Consider the following 23,905-nt stretch of genomic DNA (forward strand, 5'->3'; position numbering starts at 1 on the left):
TCCACAAATTATACCAACATCAAATACAATGAAAGCAGCGGTTATGCTGTGGGGGAGGGGCATATGAAACAACAAAGAAATCATCTTATAAATATGTTACAATCACAAGAAAAAAAAACAATTCAATACTTATAGTGGGGTTCATTTCACCTAAAATCAACTTATCTGATCTTTTCTGCTTGTCTCAGACATATACTAATTATTGCAAATAAGGGAAACCATGGGACTTGTGTTTCTTTAGGCCTGGCTTACTTCACTTAATATAATTTTTTCCAAGTCTTTCCATTTCCTAACAAATGGGGCTATGTCATTTTTTCTGATGGAAGCCTAGAATTCCATTGTGCCGGAACCTGCCGGCAACAAAAGGGAATCCTGAATTAGGGGGCGAGGATGCAGAAAAATAAAGACATAAGACATAGGATGGGGTCGGGAGGTCTGCACCTCAAGATTACAGTCCCGTTTATTTTTAATTTTTCCTATTATATACTATTAGAAGTCAAGAGGTAACATAAGGTTACCATATTGCAGAAAAACAAGGAAAGTTTTATTAAAAACAAAGTGCAGTAAAAACAAGACAAGATCAACTGATAGAAAGTAAAACAAATTCTGTAGACATAGCAAAGCAATCCCGGGCACCTAGTGTTTTTCATGAAAGCCAGTTCCTTATGCGTGCCTTTAAGTGAGCACAGGGGTCAAGATGACCATAGAGCTTTACTGTGGACTCCCAACATCTCCCCCATCTTTGTTTGAAGAAGCGAACCCACCTGTCTTAGGCTGGGTGGATCACCTTGTCTGCCTTACCCGTCATCGGGAACTTTTTCAGAGCAAAGCTGAAGGCCCTGTCTTAGGTTGGTCAGACTGGCACCCCCTCTTACCCGACTCTGGCTACAGTTTCTCTCTGGGAATTCATTTATATAGAGCTTGATCTTATGTAGCTGTATGGCTAAACTCATAAGAGAGTTTTGCAGTGCACGTATAAGGAAGGCATAGAAAAACTATCAGCAAAAGCATTCCCACGCCAAGCAATGACATTAGCAATCCTTTAACATAAGTCAGGGAAGTGATATAGAGTTGAAATTGTTTAAACAGTTTTTTTTAGCAGTTTTTGCCACTTTAGCGTCCAGAGGTAGGGCTTGTGTAGTACTATGAGCAAGCTGATTAAGATAATGGACAGTTTGTGCATTTTGTGTTAGTGCCACAGCAGCTGCCGCTGAAGAGGCAGCTAACAAAATAAAAGCCAAAACATCAGCTACAAGTAGCCCAACAAATCGATGAGGGCGCATTAGTTTTTTCAATTGTCTTAACACCTGAATGCCAGAATCTTTATACCAAGTTTTAGAAATATTTACAGGAAGCATAACAACAGATGGTTGTCTAACAATAAGTATGGATTCAGTTATGCCGCTATACAAGCAATTAGTAAAAGAACAATTAGAACAGGTGACATTAAAATAATTAGCTCCTATAGAGATATTGAATGGTCTATACATAATGACATGGGGTGGTGATACACAACTCATAATATTTTTTGAAAGGGATGAATTGGGCCAGGTTATGTTGTTGAGTGCAGCCACTAGCATCCAAACATGATGTTGAGGATGCCCATTCATCCACCACAGTCCAAAATTGTACTTATTAGTAAGATTAGCTCCAAACCAGTCCATTAATTGAAATTTAGTTCCAGAAATATTGGTAACAAATGGCTTCACATGCCTGCACCTTATTGGATGAGGCTTTCCTGTAGATACTATTATTTGTGAAGAATTAATGCAATGGGGTATCATATAGGATGGAGTAAAATTTGCATGAACTGGGTAACCAGTTGGTAAAGATGTCATCTGTATATTGTACATTTGATTTTTGTCTGGGATCCAAATTTTATGAGTCATGGATAGCATTATAATACAGCCTGGAATGGAGCCTTTAGAGCTGGTGGTAAAGTAGAATGGAGTTCCAATGTCTGAAGCTGAGGTATCTGCCATCTTGGTGTGCTGGATGAAGTGATCAAGTGCTGTACTGTATACTGATCTATTGACGTGAATGAGAACTTCAATTCCCTCCCAAGTTGTAGGGCGCACAATCGGGGGATCTGGCACGTAAGCCCAATGTGTCAGGGTTTGTGTCATCAGAATGAGCCTCCACAATCCTAACGCAATGCTCAGGCAACCAGAGGGATTCATTTTCTTCCTGCGAAAAAACACAAACATGTCCTCAACCCCATGTTATAACTGGATCGAGCCCATGCCAATCACCTGTTAAAGGATCCTTCCACTTAACTCGGCCAAAAGCTCTTTGCTCTCTTTTTTTCCCAAAGTCACTGTACTGTGGAAAGTCCATTACAATCTAAACTTAAAAATTTAGTACAAATAAAGCATGAAAAGAATATTAACAGGAGAGAAGGGGTATAATTCCCCCCTTTTAATTCAAAAATTTGGTGTTTTAACAGCCCATTGGCTTGTTTAACAATTTCTTGCTCTTGAGGAATATAGGGAATATCTGTAGAGTGAAAAATCTGGTAAGATTTACAAAAAGTTTGAAAAGCTTGTCCGACATATCTCGGACCATTATCAGTTTTAATATGTTTAGGAAGTCCCATAAAGGCAAAGCAGTGTAGGGAATGAGCAATACCATGTTTGTTAGTCTCCCGGCAAGAGGAGTAGCCATAATAAAATTAGAGTAGTTATATGGTAACATGGACAAAATGAAGCCATCCAAAAGATGGAATCAGGCAGGAGTTTAGTCTACTTTTTCCATGGTGGAGGAGGTCAGGGTAACTATGTCGATTTCCTCCCCGTGACTGTAAGGCTGTAGCAACCGCAGCAACAGCAGGGTCTTTCAGTGTCTCCAAGGGACTGTCACACCTCGTGCTAGGCTGTATATTTCTACACAGACTGGTTAGGATACAAGTAATACCTAGGCTTGGCAGGCTGTGGCCCCACTAGTTTTTAAGACTATTTAGACAATAGCCCAGGACAAATTATCAAAATGACAAGCTTTTTAACTAGATAGTTCTTTTAATAAGGCTGATTTTCTAGGCAGATGTAGAGGGCTCATGCCTGTACTACTATTTTCCATGCGTTTTTCTTCTGTCTATTTTGCCACATTTTTTTTATGACTCTGGTCCCTTATTCTAAAAAGGGGATGATGGGTGAAGATTCATCTTCTGTAACTTCTTCAAGCAGACTCAGGGGTGTTGATCCTACTTAGCCAGGATCCTATAACCTTAATCTATTTTAGAAAGAGGTTACAAGGGTTAGATATCATTAAGAACAATATTTTAACTTTTGACAAATGCACAGACTTTTTCTCCAGCTACAGCAATGTAGCTTGTTTAGCACTCTGGTTTGTAAAAGCATCTTTTTTTTTTTTTTTTTTTTTTTTTTTTTTTTTTTTTTTTTTTTTTTGTCGGTCGTGGGGCCTGAACTCTGGGCCTGGGCACTGTCCCTCAGCTCTTCAGCTCAAGGCTAGTGCTCTACCACTTGAGCCACAGCGCCACTTCCGGCTTTTTTCTTTTTGCTTATGTGGTGCTGAGGAATCGAACCCAGGGCCTTGAGCATGCAAGGCAAGCGCTCTACCACTGAGCCACCTTCCCAGCCCTGTAAAAGCATCTTTAGGAATGTGACCCCTAGTGACCCTAACAATGCCTAAGTCACCCGTGCAGATGTAAATAGACAGATGTTAATAGAAACACACTCTCAAGTTTACAAACGATTTTCTTGAACAGATAAATTTCTTGTAGCTGGTGTTAGCTCAAAAGTTACTGTCAATTAGGGCTTTTGAAACATACAGGGGCTGGGATTTAAACCATCTCACACATTTTATAACTTCACTTTTTAGTACTATCACAGATCACTAATGTTTCTGTCCCTACAAGGTAGACAGTCATGGACATTAGGCATGCTTACAAACTATCTTCCCATGACATTCTGGCTCTGACCAATTTTTGAAGGGCCACACACAAATGACTCTAGGATCTGACATTTTTGCCATCCGAGCAGTGGCTTACTGCCTCTGGATACTCCTCCATAGCTCTTGTCTCACGAATGTCTTCTCTACACTGGGATAAATGCCTCATCTGCATTTCCCTTAGCTGGTTGCTGGACTTGAACTCGGGGCATGAGTGCTATCCCTCAGCTTTACAGCTCAAGGCTCGTGCTCTGTCACTTTGAATCCCAAAGCAATTATTTTGGTAATCCTAATTTTTCCACTTTGAGGCAAATGTTAACAACAATTTTACTTTTAAACTTTATATCCAGATATCCATTCCTAATTTTTAAGCCTCCTATTAATCTCTTTTATTATTTTATATTTTAGTTTTTAGTTACATTTTTAAAAAATCCTTTAAAATCTTGAGGCCAATTGTCACTCATTGTCTCTTGGATGTTTGTTTTAAAACAGATACACATTAAAACTTTTAAACTCACATGACAATTTTTCCTTAATGCAAGAATTACAATCACCATTACTGTACCAAGAAGGTAAACTTAACACCTTTATGACATTTAAAAACATATCCTAATTGTAGAACATCATTGAAAGCAAGTCACATTATACAAATACATTTTAACCCTCTTTTTAAGTCCAAGGGGCAGTTTTAGCAATACTAATCAGATCATCGCATCACTAATTTTTTTTTACCATCATGTTTCTAGTATTTACCTGTAGAGAAAAAGGACAGAACAAAGTGGGCCACTTGGCCCCTCCTGTGGAATGGGCACACACCTAATCTCACTCTTTAGGGTATGATGAACTGCGTTTGTGCCAACTTGTCCCCTTTCACCATGCGTGGACTCCTCCCATGGCCTGTCCCACCATGTATGACCAGCTGAACTGAACTATGGCCTGTTTACCCCTTACTCCTAAAGCTAGGTCTTTTGTTGGCTTTTACATTTTTTCCTTTTCTTATCTCTTGGTTTTTTGAATGAAAATACATACTTTTAGACAGACAGGACAGTAATGTCTTTGACAGTGTTAAACAAACTTTTACATTTAAACTTTTAATATTTATTCCCAAATTTTAGCCAAGAGAACTAAATTCCAAACAGCCAATGCATTTTGTTAAGCCAGATAACTTGATTACAGTGTAAACAGCCTTATGCATTTTAAAATACCAGATTTTTTAATTTTTTAAGTTAAAGAATCCTTAAAAGGTCATTTAAAACAATGTGAAAATTCTTTAAAATTTTTGGTAATGTCCAAACCTCATAACCTTTTGAATTTTAAACTTAAACTCACCCAATTGTTACAGCATGCTGATAATTCTTATCTTAAACATGTTCACAAACACACACAAAACACACACAGATCTTAAAGCGCACAAAAATCAATCAGTTGTATGAACATTTAAAACTGGTACCAATTCTAAAACAGAACTAGACAAGACAACAACAAAAGGCTGAGTTGGGGACTAATGGGCCCCCAGTTCATCCCTACCTCAGAAAACATAGAACAGAAAACACACCGAAGTAAACAAGACAAACAGTGGCCACAAAGACAAAATCAGGTCTCAGTGAATGGGGCGACATCTCACCACCACTCACAAGTGGGACTCAAATCCACTTACCAGGGGATTCCAACCCCCTCTACTCACCTCCGGAGGATTTTTCTTTTAGATTCCTGCAAACATTGACCCAGGGGCCTTCCAAGGTAGAGGAAAATTGCCAGTCATGTTGCAGAAAGGGAAAGAAGTCCCTAGTGGCCGTCCCCTCAGACTGACAGGTTCTCCCCCATATTCAGACCCCCTGGGTCAAGGCTGGAGGCTAAAGTCTTGCTGGTGTCACTTGTAGGTGGTCAGTGGCATTTTCATCCGGCTGTGAATTCTCCCTGCTGGCCCTTTTAAGTTATTGTTAGATCCTCCAGGTTTTTCACCCCCACCAACCCCCGACTTCTTGATCCAGAGAGGGTGAAGGAGGTGGCTGTGAAGCATAGAAAAGGGGGTCAGTTTAAAGTATAAGTAAAAAAGAAGGAGCTAGAGAGAAACAGATATTGAGCGAGTGTTAGCCAGTCTCCTCTAGGCTCTCACATCAGGATGAATCTGAGAGAAGAAACATTCCAAGAATTCCAGAATACATACACACAAACATTGAGACAAAACACATTTACAGCGTGTGCATTGTAGACTGTCAGACAGAAAGTGTTGGACTACAGATGGGCCCAAATGTCCGCACTAGTGGATAGTTTACCATGATGGGGATCTGGGGGACGGCTCCCATTGGCCCAGTTGCCTGTCTTATAGTGCGTCCGCCAATACCTCTTGCCAACCCCAATACAGAACCTGCAGGCTACACAGATACCAGACAATTACAAAGCAGCAATGTTTTAACTTACAGGGCATTTGCATCATAGTGTCCCTGAATGTTTTTTGTTTTTTGTTTTTTGTTTTTTGCTAAGTTTCTAAACTAATGGTTCCTTCCTCCAGGAACCAGGGGTATACTTCCTCAACAAAGTAAAAGAAACATTCTAACTGACTGTCTAACTTTCACTGCTTGAGCATGAAACATACCCTTGAGAGCCTGCACATATAACATGTGGCTGTTACCTTGCCCCATAATTTCTTACTCCCGACTATACTCTCTCCCGCTCTCTATTTCTGGATGTCCTCTTACCTTAGCTGGGTCCTCTGCCATGATCCCAGGTTTTCAGTTCCCTGTTCAGGTGCCACTTGCTGGAGCCTGCCGGCAACAAAAGGGAATCCTGAATTAGTTGGCGAGGATGCAGAAAAATAAAGACATAAGACAAAGGATGGGGTCGGGAGGTCTGCAGCTCAAGACTGCGCACCATTTATTTTTAACTTTTCTTAATATATACTATCAGAAGTCAAGAGGTAACATAAGGTTACAATAGTCCAGAAAAACAAGGAAAATTTCAGTAAAAATAGAGTGCAGTAAAAACAAGACAAGGTCAACTGGTAGAAAGTAAAACAAACTCTGCAGACATAGCAAAGCAATCCTGGGCACCTGGTGTTTTTTAAGTAAACCAGTTCCTTGTACTTGCCTTCAAGTGAGCACCAGGGTCAAGATGAACTTTAAACTTTACTGTTGGCTCCCAACACCTCTCTACTACTTTTTCTCTTTCTTTCTCTACTTTTCTCATCTTCGTCTTCATCCTCCTTCTTCTTCAACCCCCTCTTTCTCCTCATTCCCACCCCAGCCACCATGATAACCAGCCCTGTGTGCACCATGTGATCCATAGACTCACCCCAACCCCAGAGATCAGCAGACACAGTCAGACCTGGATCCAGGCCTCTGAGACCAGAGCTAGAAGTGTTCCTTTGCCCTCATTCCTACACGGAGACCAGAGATGTGGGCTTGGAGCTGGGGAGAAGATACTGTTGAAACTGAATTCCCCATGAGGTGCTCAGAGACTCAGAGTCTGTACCGCTTCCTGAGAGATGGAAGGAGGCTCAGGTCTTTGAAGAAAAAGTTATCTCAGAAGTGCCGCGTTCAGGCAGAAAAGCCTGGGCCTGTGTTATATAATTTGAGAAATAAAGGACACGCAAGCCTGGTTCCTGATGGACATACCTGTCATCCTAGCTGCTCGAGGGGCTGGTTCAAAGCCAGCCCAGACAGAAAAGTCTTTGAGAATCTGTCTCTCAAATTACCAGCAACAATTCAGACTGGAGGTATGGCTCAGACGATAGATCGCCAGCTGTGAGCAAGAAAGCCAAGCAAGATTCTTTGTATGCTTCTTTTCATCTCTAGAGTGAATACAAGGTCCTGAGTTCGAGGGAGGGAGGGATGAAGAGGAGGGCGAGAAAAAGGGAGGCCTTGGGTTCAAACAAAAAATGCAATTTGAATTTCTGTTTAATTCAGTTTTTCCCTTTCCACAGCCACCCCTTCATCCTCTCCCTTCCCCTGCCCGCCCTTGCTGCCCACTCTCTTGTTGGTGAAGAGAGGGAGATCTATCCTCATGTCTTTATTTCTTTGTTCCAAAGCCTGGTAGTGATGTGGAGACTCCACATACCCAGGGAGCCCTCCCCCATCTCCTACCTACCCTTTAGCCCTCAGACCTCCCCTCCCTTAATCAAAGTAGCTTCAGGAGTCACACCCAACTCACATCTCCCCAAAGCCAGCCCAGTGAGCCTGCCACCCCACTCCCACCCCAACTCACACCTGAACTCAGACTACCTTTGGGGTCCACGGGCATCTGGGCATCAGAAAATTAGCTGTAATTGCTCTGTACTTAGCAACTTCATCTTCCCGGCGCTCAGCTGGGGCATCGTGTCTGCGATTTCACTCTTAATCAAGAGGCCTTACAGTCTGACTTCAGAGACTAACTTTTAAAGCTCCTCCTGTGTATGAAAATGAAGGATGTCTTACTTGCTCCACCATGCAGTAAATCACAGAGGCCTGGCAGAGAACTGAGACTGTATTTCACAAAATGTGAAGGGAAGAGCCTGGCACAGGGAAGGTAGAAAGGGTGGCAGAGTTGAAGGCGAGACTCAAAGTTCCGGTGAATCCTGGGCTGCTGGGGAGGTCAAAGTAAAGAAGATCATAGATCACAGCCAGCAAAGCAAAAAAGCTCCATCTGGTTGAGCAAGCAGGGCATGGCGGCTCACACCTGTCATCCCAGCTCTGCAGACAGCATCAGTAGGACTACAGTCGAGGCTGACCAGGACAAGAATGTGAGGCTCTATCTAAAAAGTAACTAAAGCAAAATGAGCTGAGGGCTCTGGTTTGCATCTGCCTTCCAAAAGTGCATGTGTTGCAGGCTGACTCCCATGGGCCTGTGTCCATGGCCCTTCAAGGTGGGGACGTTGAGAAGTGACAAGTGTCCCATGGTGTCATGAGGGTAGGCTATCGATGGTGGCATTTGTGGCTTTATCACAACAGGAAGAAACTGGCACCATGGCACGAGCCTGTATCCCTAGCTACTTCAGAAGAGGAGTTCAGAAGGTTGTAGTACGAGGTCAGCCCAGACATGTTAGTTTGTGAGACCCCATTTCAACCAGTAGCTTGGAGTGGTGGCCTGCCCCTGACATGCGGACACAGTGGAAGCACAATGGCTAGGAGTAGTGGCACGCTTGTGCCATCCCCAGAGGTATGAGACAGAGCAAATAGTAGGACCACAGACCACTCCAGTGCAGGCATGAACAAGACCCCACCTCGAAAATAACCAACCAGCGAGGGGCAGTAATTAAACAACACAGTATATCTAATATGTCTACTAGTTTTCCTTCCTCTTCTTTCAGAGTCTTTTTGATGGTGCTGAAGTTTGAACCGAGGCTTTTTGCTTGCTTCTTGCTGACTGACCAGTGCTCTACCATTTGAGCCATGCCTCCAGCCCAGATGTTTCTTGATTACATTGGAGATGGAGCCTCATGTGCCTGGTCTGGCTTTGAGCCGAAATCTTCCAGATCTCAGCCTCCTGTGTACCTAGAATTATAGTTACGAGCTTCTTGCCCCTGGCTTTTTCTAGATTTTTGAGTAAAGCTCTGTTCTCTTGACCCTAAGGTCATATTCTTCCCCATCTTTTATTCTTCTGTCTCTTCCATCTTTTCCCAAAGCATCAGGAAAAAAGTAGAAGAAAAAGAACAAAGCTTTGGGGCTGGGAATGTGGCTTAATGATAGAGTGCTTTCCTAGCATGCATGAAGTCCTGGGTTTGATTCTTCAGTACCACATAAACAGAAAAAGCCAAAAGTGGTGCTGTGGCTCAAGTGGTATAAAGCTAACCTTAAGCAAAAGAAGCTCAGGGATAGTGTGCAGACCATGAGTTCAAGTCCCAAGACTGGCAAAAAGTAAAGAAAAGAAATTTCCTGCCCAGGCTGGCTTCACACTGCGATCTTCAGATCGCAGCCTTCTGAGTCACTTGGTTTACAGGTGTAAGCCACCAGCACTCAGTAAAAACACTTTAAATATAAACTAACAGACAAGTCGAGTTGTAGATTTACAGCAATGATATTACTAAGCAGCCACAGGTCCCTTGCAGGAACACCAGATGGGCAGGAACCACAGAGCCCAGCACAGCTCTCTCCCACATGGCCTGTGTGGGAGCAGTTCCACTGGTACAAGAGGATGCCCTCCACTCTCACTTGCCAGGGGAACCTGAGCCTGAGGCCCTGGGGGTAGCCAGGGACTCCACATGGAGAGAGAAGGAAAAGGGCAGGTCTGTGCTAATCAAGTGTCCCATCACATCGTGTAAGACCATGTCAAACATGTAACCAGTTATTTTCTCTTGGTTTACCATCAAGTGACCACCAACTCATGCCTCATCTCATGGGGGGGGGGTGCTCAGGAGCAACTGGACAGGTGGTCTGCCTTGTTCCCGTCCAATGCCACTCTGTGATTCCCCAAATGACCCCCTTGGCAAGGTGCAAGGTGTGTCTGATGAGTTCTTGTGTTCCAGTTCATAACCACAACTCTGTCATCGCCAAGAGTTCCCACTACAGAAAGGACCAGCAGCCCTGGGCCTGGGTCATGAGGCTGCAAGGTCCTCCACACTAAAACTCCCCAAACAATCACATGTCTGCTTTCTTGTAAATTCCCTCTTGTCCAGTCCTGAGAGCCTCAACGACAAGCACGCATCCCAAGCTTCTATTTCCAAAGGGGAGCTGGGAGTGGAAGTCAGTCCACAGTGAGCAACAAGCACCCGGCATAAACCAGCCCTCAGCCGGTGAATATGCCAACAGCCCAGTGGGCTTCTCTACCCAGGCCCAGGTGTGCCACGGTGACTCTGGCCCCATGCCTCTTGTCCCCAGAAGGTGGTGCTCAGATCATCCATAAAGGCAGTGCCTACCTGAACCTCCAAGATCTGAGCTAGTCAGCTGGGAGTCCAGGACAAACTTGCTCTCAAAAGATTCAGTTGGAAGTAATCACATAAGCCAAGTAGTGAAAGAACAAGGCCTGGGATGAGGAAGGTAAGGAAAAGAAAAGGAGGAAGAAAGGGAGGAGAAGTAGGAAGAAAGAGGAAGGGTAGTTGAAGAAAGAAAGGGAAGAAGAGAAGAAGGAGGAGAAAGCAGGAGGAAGAAAAGAGATGTGAAGAGGGGAGAGGAGAAGAGGAGAAGGAGGAGGAGGAGGTGGAGGAAGAGGAGGAGGAGGAGGAGCAGGAGGAGGAAGAGGAGGAGGAGGAGGAGGAGGAACCTTAACAAGCACACTATAAGATAGAGGACAAATGTAGATCTGAGCCAATCTTCCCATGTCTTGATGTTTCAGCCAGTGACCAGAATTTTTGTGAATGTCCCCCAAGCCTCTAAGTGTGAGGAGAGCCACAATTATGCCATGTCCCCTCATCCAGCCATGTAGCCCTGGGTGCTCTCTTTCTCAGAAACCTTGTGACACACTACACACATTGGCAGATCTGTAGAGCACACTGTAGAGCACACCATCTCCACCCTGTCCCCAACCGTCACAGCCTAGAGATCATAGCAAGTCCAATGTGACGCTTCTGCTAGCTCCAGAGTGCCCCCCTCTCGGGCCTGCTCTGAGCCCCCTCCTCTCCTCCACCTCGCCCCTCCCCATACAGCCTCAGGTCCTTGAGCTTGCTCTCACAGACAGTGTGGGTCTGCTTTCCAATGCTGTGACAAGATCTAAGGAATTGAACTCGAAGGAAGAAAGGTTTCTTTGGGCTTGTCTCCATCTGTGGTTGGCTGGAGCTATAGCTTTGAGCTGAGGTAGGCAGCACATGTGGCAGCAGAAACACAAGGTGGAGAAAGGAGAGGGGAATGGGCTGGGAAAAGTTACTCCATTCAAGGTCACATCCCCCACCCTGTGGAGGCATTAATCCATAGATGAAGGTAGCAACCTTGGAATCCAATCCCCTCTCAAGGCCCCACCTCCTGATAGCTCACTCAGCTATGAGGTCATCAGTGGATGAGCCCGTTGCTAGAGCCAGAACCCCATGATCCAATCACCACTCAAGGTCCCGCCTCCTGACAGCTCATTCAGCTATGATATCATCAATGGATGCCCAATGGTGGAGCCAGATACTTCCTGAGGAGATCCAATCACCTCTCAAGGCCCCGCCTCCTGACAGCCCACTCAGCTATGAGGTCATCAGTGGATGAGCCCATTGGTAGAGGCAGAGCCCTCAGGATCCAGTCACTTCTCACTATGGCCACCAGCTGGGGAGCAAGCCTTCAACTCAGGAGCTTTTGGGGATATTTCAAGTACAAACCATACCAGAGGGCATCATTGTTCAAGTACCCCAAAATCCTCCACCCCACCTGGGACCCTCCTACAGTGGGGCACCCTAAATGGAACACAGTGTGCCACTGTGGATAGCTGAACACAGGATCCAGGACTCCCTTACTGGAATGTTACATTTGCATAAAAACAGTCTGAGGCCTTATTATGGTTGTTGACAATCATTGTGTTTGTCTAATTGAGCTTGTAAGAACCAAGAGGTTCCCCCAAATCCTGACCAGCTGCTCTGATGGATTTTAAAGCAGGAGCTCTTCTTGATATTCAATATAAAGAGACCATATTTCCTCTCCAGGGAGACACTAATGACAGAGAAATGTGATTTCCTGCTGCAAACTTACCAATCCTACTCCACCTCCACCAAGCCATGTGTTAAACCCTTGGTCCCAACAGTGCTCTTTCCCCTTCACCACAGTAACTACTTGCAGAAAACATCGTCCTCCATCCAGCTGTTTATATTTTTGCAATATCAATTTGTGATACTGATTGATATTCAGCTTTGGGTAAGGAGAAAGCACAGAGAACCCCTAGGATAGGAGTGTGGCTCTGTCACAAGTCAGCTCTGTGTTTTCTGCCAGTCACTTGACCTTGACTTGGACCTTCCCTCTCAATGAGAGAGGTTCCTCATCTGTAGACTAGAGATAAAAAAAGCACACATTGTGGCTGTGAAATTCAAGGGCAAAGTGCATATAAACTATTTGGCATGGGTGTCATACATCTGGTGGGTGCTCAGCTGACCATTTGGTCCAATTACTTGGTGGTAATTGAAAAGGTGGTCCAATTACTTGGTGGTAATTGAAAAGGGGAAAGGGGACATTATTTCAAAGTATTGAGATCCGTGGCCTGAACCAGGCCCCTCTATCTTGCTTCTCCTCTGACCCTCATTTCCCACTCCGCTAATGCAAGGTAACAGCAACAATATTCTGGAAGTATTGAGTGACTTCTATGACAACCAAATAAAATGTCCAACCATAAAACATACCTTCTTCGGTGGGTTACTTTTATGGCTCCCCACTCAGAGTTCATCTCCTCTGTGTCCTGTACCTTCTATCATAGGTAATGGTGAAATAATTCTTCTCTCGGCTTCATCTCCATGTCCCACCAGTCTGTAACTGAGGAAAAAAGAGTTGCCACATGATGAGAATCAATCTGACTCCATTTTCGGTTCTAGATGATGAATATAAATGATTGGAAAATTAAAAAACCATTAGGCTATTAAAAATAACTTCCAAGAACCATCTCTCAATAAATTATTTTCAGTCTTAAAAAACACACCTGCAAAGAATATAAATGGTAATGCCAAACATCTGAGAAGTCAGTAATCAGATATAATGGTCAATTTCTCTGATATTATTGTCTAATTAAGCAATTTGGCTTTCGTGGAGATTGTATGGAATTGAGTCAGTATAGTCTAAAAGGGATGTAGAACCGATTTCTTTTGAGCTAAAGACAAAAAAAAGTATATTAAAACTTTAGTACAAGGAAGAATAGGTTACAATTTATGTTTTCTGCTCAATTGGCTGCTTTTCCAAAGCATAATTCAAGAGTTAAAAAGAAGCCTGACAGATGAACTGTGAGGGGAGCGGGACTCCATGTAGAGACCCCGACCCTGGGTAGGTACCAGTGCTCTGCATGGAGGACAGGTCTTGAAGCCAATCTCAAGCAGATACCAAAGGGGCCTGACATTCATTCAGAAGTATGGCTGTAACCAGGAGAGGAAAATTGAGACAGACTTCAGTCAGCACCGTGAGCCTCAGAGTGATATAACAGAAATGATTTTAAATAACAGCACTTCCGTTGTCACTTTTCTTTCTTGGATACTTCTCCTTTTGCACCAATGGATTTGTTGCTGCTTCTGCTGCTGCTGTGGAGACAAATACAGGAGACAGAAGTTATTTAAAAGGTACAGAATTTCATCTTAGCTCATGGTTTTGATCCAAGGTTTACCAGTTCGACAACTCTGGGCCTGCACTGAGGCAGAGCATCATGGCAGCACATGAGAACCTGTGCAGGGGGAAGCTGCTCACCTTATGGCCTGGGAGCAGAGAAAGAAAAGGAGGAGGAGCAGGAGGAGGAAGGGGAAAGGGCAGGGAAACAATGAGAGCAATGAAAGCTTTCTCCATCGGCTGGTGGCCCAGGGAGGAGGAGGGAAGAGAAGAAAGGAAACATGTGGTTTAATCCCATTTTGGGTCAGCCATGCTGCTGGCCCCAGGCCAATGAGTTTTACGTCTGACCACATTGAGACAGGTAGAAAGAGGGAGATGAAGAGCTCCAATGGAGACACCACTTGGTGGCTCTCATTTGTGTCAGCTTACAGCAAAATGACTGGGTCCCCCACATGCATAGCCAGAAACTGCAACACTCCCTCTGGCTGGAAAGGACAGTGGGACCACTGGGCCAAGTACAGTTCCCTGCATCCAGGACCTTTAAGGCAGCCTGGAGTGTCCTTCCATGAGGTGTTGGAATGTCTGAGCTAGCTAGCTAGCTGTGTGAGCCTGCAGGAAGGTTACAGCCAGCACCGACAGGTGCTCACTGCTCACTGGCCATTCTGGGGCACCAGCTACACTGGCTTATCCTTGGCCCCATGAAACAAAGACACATGCACTCACCTATTTACACATGAGCAAAGACAGGTACAGAAAGATTCCATATCTGCCTAAGGCTGCAACAACTGGATTTGAACCTGGCTGGATGCCACAAGGAGTGCCTCCTGATAAAGCCACACCTGCTGAAGTTATACCACTGAGGCCCTACCCCTTGCTGAAGCCACACCCCAGCTGAAGCCACACCTCCTGCTGAAGCCACACTCCTAGCTGAAGCCACACCTCCTGCCGAAGCCATACCTACAGCTGAGACCACACCCCCTGCTGAAGCCACACCCCCAGGTGAATCCATACCTCCTGCTGAGGCTATACCTACAGCTGAGGCCACACCTCCTGTTGAAGCCACACCTTCTGCTGAAGCCACACTTCTACTAATGCCACATTATCCACTGAAGCCACGCCTCTAACAAAGGCCATGCCTTTAGCTCATCTTCAAGCCACCCTAGAACTATGTTGCACAACAGTAAGGTTTGTAGAGGAAAGTACAGCAGTTTCTAAAAGTCTTCCACTTTTTATCCAAACTCACAGTGATCTGCGAAAATGAATTACATGATAATTGGGCAGTATGGGTTTTCTGACTGGTAATTGTTGTAATTAATTCAGCCTCGGTGAAATGCAAGGAGTTAAAAAAATGCCTGTATGAGGGAAACACTCATCTTAATACAAAGTACTTAACCAAATATGACGTCTTCTAATAAATCCTCCTTATGCGTTGCCAGCTGCATACGCAGCTGTCAGCAGAGCAAGAGCACTGCAAAATTGCTCTACATCTCTCTCTAATTTCCTCTTGGTATGGACAGCTCATTTGGCGATAACCCTTCCCTCTGGGCTTGGAGGCAGTATTTCCCAAGAGGGCTCCATGCAAGGCCCAGGGCCACATGCTGCCTCATCGAAGGTTCTAGAAACATCCACTCTGACAGTAGTTTGGGGAGATCTGCCAGGAGAAACACTGTGCTGGTGTTGGGCAGCCACTGGGTTCAAACCTCTGCTCAGTCGCCCAGGACTGATACTCATTCTGCCAAGGAGGCTCCTGACTTTCAGACATAACCACACAGCCCTCTCCCAGGACCACTGCTGGGATTTAGATTTGCTGTTCCAATGCTATTATCAGGGTCTGAACCAAAGACACCCCCAGAGGCTCATGGGACAAAGGCCTGGTTCTGTACGATAGGATTTTGAGAGCTGACTTAGTCATAAGCTCTCATATTTATCCCTGGGTAACACTCATGATTGGACACTGGAACTGAAGCCCTGTTGGAGGAGGGCACAGTCACTGTGGAGTATCCTCCCAGCGTGGGTCTTTTTCCCAGAAACAACTTGTCTGCCTCTACTTCGTGGCAGCCAGGCAGTGCGCAGCTCAGCTTGGCCCCAACGTAGCCCTCATCACAGGCCCAGAAATGAGATAGTAGAGCTTGCCACCAGCGTCCAATTACAGCCACCCCCTGCTTAGCTGCTTTTTGTCCAAAATTTGATCACAATTGGTGAAAACCCAAAGCCACGATAATCTGCTCAGATATACGGCTAAAACAAAAGGCAAAAAACTTTGTGTATTATTATTATTTTTTTAGCATTTCCTTTCCTCCTGAAGACCACTGTTGGCATTTGAATGGGTGAATGAACTGGTCTTGTTGGCCACACAATCATTGACAAGATGGAAACTTCACCCTATAGAAAAAGTCATGAAAGCAGACAGCACTGGGCATTTGGCACAAGTAGCCTAGCGAGCTCAAAGACCTGAGTTCAAATCCCAGGCCAAAGAAGAAAGGAAGGAGTGAAAGGGAGAGATAGAAAATTTGGTTTTATCACCTCTTTTGCCTTTTCTGTCCATAAATCCGCATTTAGATGACAAAGGTGTCTAGAAACCTTGAATCCAGAAAATCCACCTTTCTGAGAAGAAATCCCCCTGGATTTGGGAGAAGTGCATGAGGCAGTGGTGAGGTACAGGAGTACCGGGTGCTGAGCTCCTGGGCAGGTCAGCGTTCCTGGTCACAACAGGAGATACACCTGCTCTGTCCACCCCAGTGCTAAGGTTGGTGTCTGCAACCTCACTGACTCTTGACAGAGACTCTGGAGGGTGGGGACAAAGGCCGGTCTTCCATGGCAGGGGAGAGGCTAGGACAAGGGAGAGACCTCTCCAGAGGACCCAGCCCAGTACCAGTGAAAAGTGTACATGGCCAGCAAAGGGCCCATCAAAAGGGAGCCGGGATTCCTGAGGCTACACGGCCTGGTCCCTAGTCCCCTTGGCCAGAGTTACCTGAAGAAGCAGAGCCCCTCACCAGTGTGGGATAGGATGGTGAACTGCAGTGACCCCTAGGCCCCAGTGCAAACACAGGACAGTGACCTACAGTGACCCCTAGGCCTCTTGGTGCCCGGAAGCCTTGGCAAGAGGCCAGTCTAGCTCTACTAACTGCACATGAGCAGTCACAGCAAACTTGGGCATGCGCAGTTGCACACCAGGGGCGTAAGTTTCTACCTGTCGATCAAGCTTCCTATCAGTTCACACTCAGTGAGGGACGGTTCACCTGATCCCTACCTGAAAAATCTCAGCCAGGCCCGCGTTCCCTGCAGCCGACTCACTGTCTCTATAATAACCTCTTGAATGTGTTTTTCTCCATCATTTTCCTCACTGCACATAGCAAAGCAGAGCAAGTATGCTAGCCCAAGTCTGTTCTCTCTTTAGAAAGCCAGGAATTCCTTCCTGGGAGCCTCAGGAAGGACCCATCCTCACAACAGCTGCCTCTCATCTCCAGACAAACTAGGAGCACACCACAAACCTCACCCTCCTGCCACCAAGTCAGCAGCTGAGGACTCACCAGATCTGAGCTGGGAGCTCCCTGGCAAGCAGGGAGAGTGGATCAGCGTATTCTTCCCCAGCTGTCTAACTTCCAGCTGACTACAGTTCCCCCACACACACTGGAGTTGTGCGAACACAGCCTGCCTCTGCAGTTGTGGCACACAACAGCACCCAGTGGGCACCAGCTGTCTCCACGGCTTGTGCCAGCCTGGCTGGGGCAGAGAGAATGTGTTTGCCTTCTCTGCCTCCTCCCCCCACCCCGTACCTGGCTACAAGTCACCTCTGTTTCTGATCAAAGATGTTCCAAATTACAGCCTGTCATATCTACAGCACATTAAAAACAAGCTCCTCTCTCTTCCGTATCTATACATTCTCATTCCAATTGTTCGAGAGAGAATGTGCTGGAGTTGCTTCTGCTTCTCTGCATTTGAACATCATCTCTTTTCTCCACATTCCCAAAGGCAGGGTCCTTGGTTAGCATGCTGGTTACCTCTCTCTACCTGTCTGCACCTACATGATCTAATCTGCCTGGGGCAGGCCGGTTGTTTGGCAATCAAACTTGGTGATCTAACAATTGGAAAGACAGATTAATTAAAGAAGAAAGGATTTTTCTTTCCTCCTTTCTCGCCTTTCAAAGGCTTTTTGAATAAGAATCAACAGAAATCAAAATAAAGGAGTGAGAATACCTCCCCGCCCCTGTCCACCCCCAAGTCCATCCCAGCCCCCCCACAAGAGTGTGCTCTTGACATTCATCTGCTTAGCTTCCATCTGACATCAAAAGTCAGCCCTCAGCCCTGGGGAATCAGAGGGACAGGAAGAACTTTGAATGGGATATTTATAAATTCCTCTGATAACAGCACAAAAGAGAAGCCGGACAGCTTTATTGATTTAAACATTAAAATTACATGTGCTTTTTTCTTCATTTTCCCAGAGGTGATAATGTTTCTTATTTTTAATGTAGATTGAAATCTCAGAGACTTTCCACAAGCTCCTTGTGGTGATTACGAAAGATTAGTGATAACACGTCTAATTAGTGTAGAGAGACATAAAAATCAATGGCAGCAGTGTGGAGAGTTAAATTGATGGACTCAGAGTGTCCAAGCCAAGATGGGCCTGCAGGCTGGGCTTTGCCAGGCCCCAGGCATGCTCCTATCCCCAGGCATTGTGGAGGCCTTCCAGGCTCCCAACAGTCCTTCTACTGCTTGCTGGAAATGCAAGGAAGAACAGAGCCCCGTTCATTGCCAGAAAAACACAAGCCATGCCAGCAAGTGTCCCATGCTCAGAACCACGTGCTAGAGAGACCCAGGTGGTCACCAAGGTCCTCCAGGGGCTGATCCCCCCCACCTTGACCCAGAGGTCAGGAGAGCTACTGGGATAGAAGAGGCCCAGGGCCTTCTCTGAGAGTGGGGATAGATGTGGACTTGAAAGGCTTGCTCCAAGACAGCTGTGCTCCAACTGTGCCACTTGTGGAAATGGCTGAACCACAAGGGCTATGACACCACTCATGGGGACAGAGCTCTGGCTGGTCCTCAGATGCTCCCCATGGTATCCCTGGGACTTTGGGCCTGCCCAGCCTGAGAGGTGGACGTAAGGTCAACAGCGCCACCGTGTGTCTGTAAAGAGCAACATCAGATTCTGACCAGATCAACATGGTGGTTTTTCAGTGTAAGAGAGATAGGAACTTCAAGAGAGGGATCCTAACTTCCTGAAGGAAAATGTGTTTTAATCAATTGCTTAGGGGAAATGAGAAATAAACTCAAGAATCTGGGTGGTGGTATTTCACACCTGTAATCCTAGCCACTCAGAAGGCTCACATCTGAGGATCGAGGTTCAAATCCAGCCAGGGCAAGAAAGTCCTTGAGACACTTATCTCAAGTGAATCTCCAGAAAACTGCAAGTGGTGCTATGGCACAAGTGGTAGAGTACTCATCTTGAGCTGAAGAGCTAAGGGGCAGTCAAGGCCCATAACTGACAAGAGAGAAAGAGAGAAGAAGGAAGGAAGGAAGGAAGGAAGGAAGGAAGGAAGGAAGGAAGGAAGGAAGGAAGGAAGGAAGGAAGGAAGAAAGGAAGGAAGGAAGGAAGGAAGAGAGGAAGGAAGGAAGGAAGGAAGGAAGGAAGGGAGGGAGGGAGGGAGGGAAGGAGGGAGGAAGGAAGGAATTCAACAGAGCTATACCAATAAAACAAATAACTCATAACTGCCATGTGTGCCATTTACCCCTGCTGGCCTCACACTGAAGATCCTCCTGTCTCTACCTTCTGAGTAGCTGAGACTACAGCTATATGTCACCACACCTAGCCCAGAACCTGCGTGTTTGTAAGAGCTTTAAGAAGATAACAAGGAAGAAGTGCGATTTGTACTGTGAGCTCTTCACTACATCGTCCTGTATAATCTGTGCCTAAAGAACAGAGCAATGCAGTGAAGATGGCTGCTGGGTGCTTGTACCTCACACCTGGCATCCCAGCTACTCAGGAGGCTAAGATCTGAGGACCTTGGTTCAAAGCCAGCCCAGGCACTTATCTCCAATTAGCTGTGGCTCAAGTGGTAGAGCACTTGCCTCGGGCAGAGACAGGACCTAGGCTCTGAGTTCACTTTTCTTATTTCCAACCAAAAAGTTTAAAATGTCTGAAGAAAGCTGAGTGAGAAAGAAAGCGTTTGACTCTGCAGCCAATCCGACTGAAGTGCATCCTGTGTCTCTGCTGACAGGGAGAGAACGATGGCAAACCCAGTCAGTCCTCTGCCTTCTATCTTCTGTTCCCTTCTTTAAGTGGGGGCGCTTCCTAACCTCCGGCACTTCTCCTGAACAAGGATGTGTACTTTTCAGGCTCTGAAGCTTGCCTGCCTGCCTGAATGTGTCCCTGGGAACTGAGCCACAAAAGACACTAGAGGAGCAAATGTTCCTGCCTGTGGCAGGTGGGAACACAGGGACAGGGAGCGCTCTTCTCTGTTGTGTTTTAAAACACAAGAAGTTTGCCATCTTTCAGGACCAGATGCTAATGTGGTTCATGGCCGAGGTTGGCCTGAGCAACCAAGATCTTGGCCGGTTTCAGGATGAGGCTACAAACCAGCATCAGGAGAAAACAGGGCATGGTGTCAGTTTTTAAACAGGCCAGAGGATAAATCTCTTGTGTGTTGTTTTTTTTTTTTTTATGAAATTGAATATCTTTTAAAAGCATACGCAGGGCTTACTATGGTGACTGACTCAACTGTTATTCCAGCTACTTGGGAAGTGGGAACAAGACGATCAAATTTCAAGACAAACCAGGACAGAAGAGTCTGAGTCCCCCATCTTGACCAGTGGCTGACTGTGGTGGTGCAAATATGTGTAATCCCAGCCAAAGATGAAGCACAATGGCTAGGCATGGTGGTACACACTAGGCATCCCGAGCAACACAGGCAATACGTGCAGGAGGACAACTCAGGCCAGGCCAAGCCAGGCATAAAGTGAGACCCTACCCGGAAAATAACCAGTGCACAAAGGAGCTGGAGGCCACTGGCTTAAGTGGAAGAACACCACGTGTAGCAAGTGTGAGGCACTGTGAGACACTGAGTTCAAACCCCAGTGCTGGCACACACACACACACACACACACACACACACACACACACACACACACACACACACACACACACACACACACACACACCTACACCTCAAGAATAAGTTCTGGTGTAATTTTGGAATGGAAAGAAAAATAAAAAGGGGGAAAATTCCTAGCCGTTGACTTCAATTTTTCTACAAATTGGTCAAAAAGAATTGCAATTACTGCATATATAGGAACAAATCTTTCCTTTTAATACAGACCCGACCCCCCACTGCAGATGCACAATAAAATCTATGTGGAGGCAAAAAAAGCCATCCATTTACATCGCTGTAAATCTCCTGTTTGAGTATTTTTTCCTAAAGGAGACAGGAAGGGAAGGCTCAAGAAAATAAAATTTATTTAGAGATTAATGTGGGTCCAGAGATTTGACATTGTTCATGCTCCACAACATTTGTTCCAGCTAACATCAGTGAACTCAAGTTTCCCCATGCATTTTAGGCTGGCCTTTGCTTGAAGTGTTTGCCCTGCCTCTTTGGGAACACCAAATTTATAGTAAATGCATCTTGTTTCCATTTTTATTTCCTTAGTTGGAAACATATTTTCCCACATCTTGGAAACTGCAAATTACCATTTGTGTCTTTTACCCACTATTTTGACAAAGGTAATCAGCCTTCATCTTATTGATTTGTAAATGCTCTTGATATATTATGATCACACTTGCTTTCTATGATGGATGCTACAAACGGATGACAGCCCAGATCTTGCTAAGCTATTTTTTTGTTTAGTCTATGGTGGTGATTTTCCAAACTAAAAGTTTTTAAACATATTAAGTTGTCAAACTTACCTATCAGGGGTTGAAGGTGTGGCTCCATCGGTAGAATGCCAGTCAATGAGGAAAGTGCCAGGTTCTAGTCTCAGTCTCAGACTTAAAAGAGAAAAAGAAAGTTACCCATCCATATTTAAATTTCATGTTGGACTAGAACATAAAAGTAAGCACATATACTGTTCCAAGGTTTGTATGCTTACTCACATATATATATATATATATATATATATATATATATGTGTGTGTGTGTGTGTGTGTGTGTGTGTGTGTGTGTGTATGTGTGTGTGTGTATATATATATATGTGAAGTATATGTACATATATATGAATATATACAAATTAAATATATTAAATATATACAATATAATTAAATTAAGAATTATATTATGTCTTTCTCAGGGAAACAAGTAGCCTGTGGAGTGAGTCAAGCTCAGAGGACAGATGTGGAAGTTAGATCTAAAATGTGACCATCCCTGAAGGCACACACTGCACTACAAACGCACTTCCACAACCTCACTGCTTACGCAGGGAGGATTTCCATGGTGTGACTCCTCTGAACAATGACCTGACAGTCTTCCAGATGAAAGCTGCAGAGCTGAAATATGTCCTGTCTGAGGGGCTGGGACGAGGGGAGGTGGGCAGACAACGTGAGAGGGAGGGTGAGCCCTGATCATTTTGGAACCCCACTTGCTCCTCAGCCCCAGTCAGCATGTAGAGCCTCTGAGGCCATCCATGCCTCAGTGGATCCTTGAGAGTAAAGGTGGCTGTGGCTGTGGTTGTGGCCATGGAAGTGGCTGTAAGTCCATCAGTCAGGTAGGCAGCTGTACCCACAGGGTTCAGCTCCATCTCCTCCCCAAGCACCAGACAAGGCTGTGGAAAGCCAACCAAGCCTCCCAGTCATTCACCCCTACCTCAAAGCGATGGGAAGTGAAGAGGCCAGAATTACATCCCCATTCTGTTTCCAGGGAGATGAGGAATTCTGCAGGAAGGGTTTCTGTCTGTCTGAAGGAATTGGGGGTGTCCCATCCCAGCATCCCAGAAGCAACATTGCTCACTGCTGTGGAAGATCTGGGGGTCACAGCCTCTTAGACATAAAAGCAAAGAATCTTGGAGCCCCATTCACTTGGGCCTCCCAACCTAGAAGCCAGCCTTGTGGAAGCAGTGGCCAGGACAGGCCAGGACAGGCCAAGCATGGACACGGACTTGGAGGGTCCTTGCACCCCACCATGCCATCGTCCTTCTTGCATGGAGGGTGAAGGTCGTCAGGAAAGCAACGTGGAAGTGCACCTTGTCCCTGTCTCTGTGTCTCATGGCTACAGGACTGGAAAGCTGTATAAACTCAGTGTCAGGCCCTGGCTCAGATTACACTCCTGCCATCCCAACTGCTCAAGAGGCTGAGGTCAGAGGATTGCAGTTCAAAATCTGCCTCACCAGAAAAGTCTGAAAAACCGCATCTCCAGGATAACCAGCAAAAAGTGGGGCCAGAGACATGGCTCATGTAGTAGTGTGCCAGCCAAGCAAAAGTAAAATACTGAGTTCCAAGTCCATCAGCCCCAAAGAAGAAAAAAGAAAAGAAAAAACACCAGGACCATTCAGAGAGTGGTGAAGTACTTTCCCAGAAAGTGAGAGGCCATGAATTCAAACCCAAGGCCTGTCAGGAAGGAAGGAGGGCTGAGTCACATTGGACAGCAGGGATTTCCACTCTCCTGATTGCCTCAAGGTGAACACAGGTGTGGGGGGACGAGGCCACACTTGTCCTGATAATCCCACATCTCATTTTCTGCCCCATTTCCAATGCAAGTTTGCAGGTGTGTGAGTGAGCGGGATGCCTATACTCAGATTTCTGGTCCTATTATGTAGAATGCATGATTCCAAGCCAGAAACAAGGCTTAGAGAAGATGAATGCAGACTTGGGGTTCTCTGAGTCATAAACCTGCTTGGGGGAGTCATGTCCTATGGTTCTGTGCACATTTCCACCTCTCCTCATTTCTCTCCCAATTTCA

At 45.5% G+C, this 23,905-nt stretch overlaps 1 protein-coding gene across 2 annotated transcripts; it reads right to left on the reverse strand.

The window, feature by feature from the left end:
- Positions 1–524: 524 nt before the first annotated feature.
- LOC138803796 (endogenous retrovirus group K member 6 Env polyprotein-like) lies at positions 525–17,602 on the reverse strand. 2 transcript variants are annotated; one of them, XM_069987880.1, is made up of 5 exons: positions 17,555–17,602; positions 13,760–14,002; positions 13,121–13,250; positions 6,606–6,671; positions 525–2,187 (listed from the first exon to the last, which is right to left on the reverse strand). In XM_069987880.1, exons 3-5 carry the CDS (start codon positions 13,162–13,164, stop codon positions 1,053–1,055), a joined length of 1,245 nt encoding a protein of 414 aa, XP_069843981.1. In that variant the 5' UTR covers positions 13,165–13,250; positions 13,760–14,002; positions 17,555–17,602; the 3' UTR covers positions 525–1,052. The 2 variants fall into 2 exon arrangements, with proteins under 2 accessions (XP_069843981.1, XP_069843982.1); XM_069987881.1 differs by lacking the exons at positions 6,606–6,671; positions 13,121–13,250; positions 13,760–14,002; positions 17,555–17,602 and adding an exon at positions 5,591–5,851.
- Positions 17,603–23,905: the final 6,303 nt, after the last annotated feature.

This window comes from Dipodomys merriami, unplaced genomic scaffold (assembly GCF_024711535.1).
Source record: "Dipodomys merriami isolate MVZ:Mamm:240054 unplaced genomic scaffold, mDipMer1.0.p SCAF_349, whole genome shotgun sequence".
Taxonomy (NCBI): Eukaryota; Metazoa; Chordata; class Mammalia; order Rodentia; family Heteromyidae; genus Dipodomys; species Dipodomys merriami.